Raw genomic sequence first — 5,237 nt, forward strand, 5'->3', positions numbered from 1 at the left:
CCAGTATTATCATTCGTTGTTTCGCACGTTGATAATCACGAATCATTTCTAATGCATTCGTGTCTACAAGATGGCATTGCTTGTCTTCAAAACGTACTATATCATCTGCTATTGTCAACTCATCCTTATCGAGCGAGTCACTGGATGTTGGAGCCTAAAAATAAAATATATTACCATACACATTAAAATCTTACTTGCATAAACGTATGTAATAATAATAAAACCAAATTGCTGAAACATATCCATAACAATATTTTTTGCGACAAGTCTATCATAACGGTTTGTTTGTACTTGCTCGGCTCCTGGACTACGTTCTTCGTGTTCTGGACTTACAGTAACATTCCAGATTGCCTACAAAAATTATTTTCGGTCTAAAAAACGATCCTAAACACACTCCAAGATACTTACATGAGATTCATACACGTAAAACGATAGAAAAAACATAAAAGGGAAATTTCGGACTAGATCATCATATTCAGGACTTGTTCATCGTATTCGAAACTATTTTGGAATACTTAAAGTTGTTTGTAAAATCAAATATAAGTAATTTAAAAAGTAGAACTCACTTGGTTTGACGAATCCATGCTGAAAATTAGGTCCGAAATGCGGGTGAATCGATCTTCGGAATTGCAAAATCCAGAATGCGTATTCCGGATTTTTCTGTGTAGGACCTACATAAATACCATTGGGCTGCAATACTGAGTTTTAGCCGGGTTTTTATGTCCAGAATGACAAATTCCAAACCAAATGGTTATTTTTCGAAAAGAAAAGAAAATTGTTACTTTTGTTAACCATAACTGTATTTGTGGTTAGATTATTAAATTTTAAAAAATAATAATAATAATAATAATAATAATAATAAATAAAATAAATAAATAAAAACTAAGCTTACTATGTTGGATGCTTATGCTTAAAATGTGGTAACCTTCATGTTGGCCATGGAACATACGAATAACTTCAGATACTCATCAAAATGCAATCCTTCCACCGTAAATTCCACCATCCCCAATATCTCCTCCTCCGTCCGTCCACCACCTTCCTCCTCCCTTTCACCACCAATCTCAGACAACCACAACCACAACGTTTCACCATGTCAGTTTCTACATCGTCCTTACAAGAAAACACAGAACAGTTGCTAAAACAAGTTCTAACTTATCACAAGCAAACCAAACATTCGTTCACAAACTACGCCAGAGGCCCCCGTGGCCTTGATTGGGACAACCAACCAAATCCTTTCCGCCGCTACATCTCCGCCCCTCTCTGCCCTCTCCTCCACCCTTCTAATTCCGACAGTTCCCCTCTTTACGATTCCCTGTTCAATTCTCTGCCTCCTCCAAAACCCATCTCCAAAACCACCATTTCTGAGTTCTTTTACGATTCCCTCGCGTTATCAGCTTGGAAATCAACTGGGTTTTCCACATGGTCGCTTAGAGTTAACCCTAGCAGTGGCAATTTACACCCAACAGACGCTTACATCATATCCCCACCAATAGAATCCGTTTCCGATTCTTATTTCGTAGCTCACTACGCCCCAAAAGAGCATTCGTTGGAGATCAGGACTCAAATTCCATCTGGATTTTTCACCAATTTCTTTCCAAACGGTTCCTTTCTTATCGGACTTTCTTCCATTTTCTGGCGGGAAGCTTGGAAGTACGGTGAGAGAGCTTTCAGGTACTGTAACCACGACGTTGGTCATGCCATTGCCGCCGTCTCAATGGCTGCCGCCGGTCAGGGGTGGGACGTGAAGTTGCTTGATGGATTGGGACATGACGAATTGAAGAAACTAATGGGGCTTGATGTTTATCCGGAGTTCAAAATTCCATCAACAACAGTGAAAGGTAAACTTAACGAGATTGAATTTGAACATCCTGATTGTTTGCTTCTCGTTTTTCCAAACGGAATTCAAGAAATCCATATAAATTATAAAGATTTAAGCTTGGCCATTTTAAAATTCTCCAAATTAGATTGGAAAGGAGAACCCAATTCACTTAGCAAAGAACATATATGTTGGGATATAATCTATAGAACATCCGAAGCCATAAAAAAGCCATTAACTACAGAGAAAAACTTCATTATCGAATCATTTCAAAACAGTGGAAATTTAAGTGCGAATTCATACAATCCCTTAACTTTAAGAGAACTTGTTAGGAAACGTAGGAGTGCAGTTGATATGGATGGAGTTACATCAATAGAAAAAGAAAAATTCTATCAGATATTACTTCATTGTCTTCCTTCGGGTTTTCAAGAAGGGCAAAAACGTCAATTGGGATTACCATATCGAGCCATGGATTGGGACAGTGAAGTGCATTGTGTATTGTTTGTACATAGAGTTGTTGGTTTGGCAAAAGGATTGTATTTTCTTGTTAGAAATGAAGAACACTTTGATGATCTTAAAAAGTCCACAAGATCTGATTTTAAGTGGGAAAAACCAGAAGGTTGTCCATTGGAGTTGCCTTTATATGAGCTTGGAAGAGCCGATTGCATGAAGCTTTCAAAACATCTTTCATGTCATCAGGTACTCCTCTTCTAATATCACAGGATCTTGAAGGATTAGAATCAGAATCAGATAATCAGTTTTTTTTTCTTATTAGGATATTGTTCTTGAAAAATATACTCAATTGTATCAGTGAAAATTCCTTTGTGAAAATTCCTTTGTATATATTTCAAAGTACGATGTTTTATAAGGTAGAAATGAATCTAGGATGCTACAATAAACAAATAAATAAAAGTGTGTTGCTATTTCTTGCTATAATAAACAGAATAATTAGGATTATAACCTGTAATTAGAGTGCATACATTATAGTAAAACCCAAAATTTGTGGGCTAAATGCAAGAAATAGTAATCTACTTCAAGTTATTTGTTTATTATAGCATCCTACTACCATGTTTTCTATTACAACATTATACTTTGAAAATTTTACCTTATCATAGCAATATCGTTCAAATACAAACAATTTGCACTGCGATAATTGTATGGATTTTATAATGTAAAATGTAAAATGTCATAATAAAAAAATGTCAAAAAGCACAATGCCTAAACAAGAAAGTGACTGAAAGCACAACGATCGAATAAAACAAAAATAAAAATAGGATAAAGCACGTTGCTATTTCTTGCATGTATCCCTAAAAAAACGTTTTTACACCAAATTTGGTGCATACATTGAAGATGCTAACATCCACTTACATCATTTTTAAAGTCGAGGCAAAATATAGAAAAACACAACGTACTTTCACCATTTATCAATTTAGCCGCTAAATTTTTTTTTCGTTAGTAAAAGTAATGAAGCAGCTAAATCAATATAATGGTAAAAGTACGCTGTGCTATTCTGTATAATAATACAAATAAAGTATAATGGTTTAATCGGTATAGAAAAATAGTTTAGAAGCTAAAACAATAAAAATGGTGGAAATTTGAAAATGAAGTTTGTGGTGTAGGATATAGCAAGTGATGGTTGTTTTAGTCTTGGTATGGTGGCACATCTTGAGCCAACTTTAAAGAACAAAGGCGTGTGGATGTATCCACGTTTGTTTTGGGAAACCGGAGTTCTTGGTCAAGTCTTGTATCTTGAAGCACATGCCATTGGGATTTCTGCAACTGGCATTGGTTGCTTCTTTGATGATCCCGGTATGTTCTTTCAACTACTCTACCATAATAGCAAACATACTTCAATTTCTTTACTAATAATAGCAATGTATTTTTTGTATTCATAATGGCAAGATACTTACAATTCTAAACTTCTTTGCCATATTTGGTTTCTTTTTTTTTTCTACAATTAACCTTTTGTAATTATCAATCCTAATAATATAGTTCTATAGAAACAATGAATTTTGTTTCCCGTCTAGACGTTTAGTTTCGAAAACCTACAAAACAAACAATGCAGTGCGAATGGTGAATCTTGGATATTTATATTTGGGCAAATTGCATATTATAGCAACGGCAACATATGTTTTTTTAACCATAATAGCAACATACTTGTATTTTTTTACCCATAATAGTAACGCACTTGCATTTTTGTTTTTACCGATGTTACTAATCTAATTTCTTTTTTACCCATTATAGCAACGTATTATATTTCTTTACCGATAACAACAATGTAATTTATTGTTTACCCACAATAGCAACATACTTACATTTTTTATTTCTCCACCGATATGGGAATGTACTTTATTTATGACATATTGCTCTTTTCAATTAAGAAATGCAAGTGTGCTTGCTATTATGAGTAAGGAACTATAAGTACATTACCACTATATGTCAAAAAATCTAAGTATGTTGTTATTATGTATAATGAAACGTAAGTAAAGTGCCATTATAATTAAAAAAATAAAAAGAATGTAAATTAATATTGCTTCACATCCATTTTGTTGATTTGCAGTGCACGATGTTCTTGGGTTAACAGGATCGAACTACCAAAGCCTTTATCATTTCACGGTTGGTGGTCCTGTTGTTGACAAGCGGATAATGAGCCTCCCCGCGTATCCGGGGCCCGTCAATGACACATAAAAGGCTCGGTTTACATAATCTCAACAACATTCTTTAGTTTTTGAAAGTAAGGAAATTATCAGTTGAGTTACAAGATATTTATAAAGTGATCAAGAGCCCATTTTACGAATCATTTGTAGATATAAATGCATTTTACGAAGAGGCCAAGGTGTCAATGGGATAGTTTCATCCTTAGTTGTTGTGATGCTTAACTGTTCCTTGACTTTATTGTTGCTATGAGACTTAGCAATAGGTCGAATCAAAACCAAATATTTAGCAATATCAAATATGTAACTCTATATATAGATATCGATGTATTGTAAACATTGATACGACATCAATAAAACCCTTTTAATTTGTCTGTAGTTATGGCATCATTACTGAAGTAAATCTTTTGTCTTTTTTTAATTGATTATTTGCTATTTAATTATGTGTTTGTGGTTCGAAAATCTAACATTTCACTCTAAGCCCATGACAGAGTCCAAGATGGACCGGGCTAAGACGTAAGTGGGCTAATTTCACTCTAGGCCCATTCGTCCATGTTCTAGTTGGGTGATAGTGGTTGTGGTATGCGACTGATACTTGTATCTATTAAAAATGCTCAATGCAATTTTAATTTGTAAGCTATATCTTTTTCTTAAAGAGAGTGATATATGTTGTCAGTTTCTGTAATGATTTGTAAGAAGCCAAAAATATCACTAATTCCTAAAAATCGCTACCAATTTCATAATGACCGATGCGAAATACAACTGTT

At 34.3% G+C, this 5,237-nt stretch overlaps 1 protein-coding gene across 1 annotated transcript; it reads left to right on the forward strand.

Annotated features, from left to right (window-relative positions):
- Positions 1-931: 931 nt before the first annotated feature.
- On the forward strand, positions 932-4,848 carry LOC145167754 (nitroreductase family protein). The gene is made up of 3 exons (XM_079086989.1): positions 932-2,515; positions 3,436-3,625; positions 4,377-4,848. The coding sequence occupies exons 1-3, from the start codon at positions 974-976 to the stop codon at positions 4,502-4,504; spliced, it is 1,860 nt and encodes a 619-aa protein (XP_078943115.1). The 5' UTR covers positions 932-973; the 3' UTR covers positions 4,505-4,848.
- Positions 4,849-5,237: the final 389 nt, after the last annotated feature.

This window comes from Lactuca virosa, chromosome 3, assembly GCF_052849685.1.
Source record: "Lactuca virosa cultivar CGN04683 chromosome 3, Lactuca_virosa_CGN04683_v6, whole genome shotgun sequence".
NCBI classification, from domain to species: domain Eukaryota; kingdom Viridiplantae; phylum Streptophyta; class Magnoliopsida; order Asterales; family Asteraceae; genus Lactuca; species Lactuca virosa.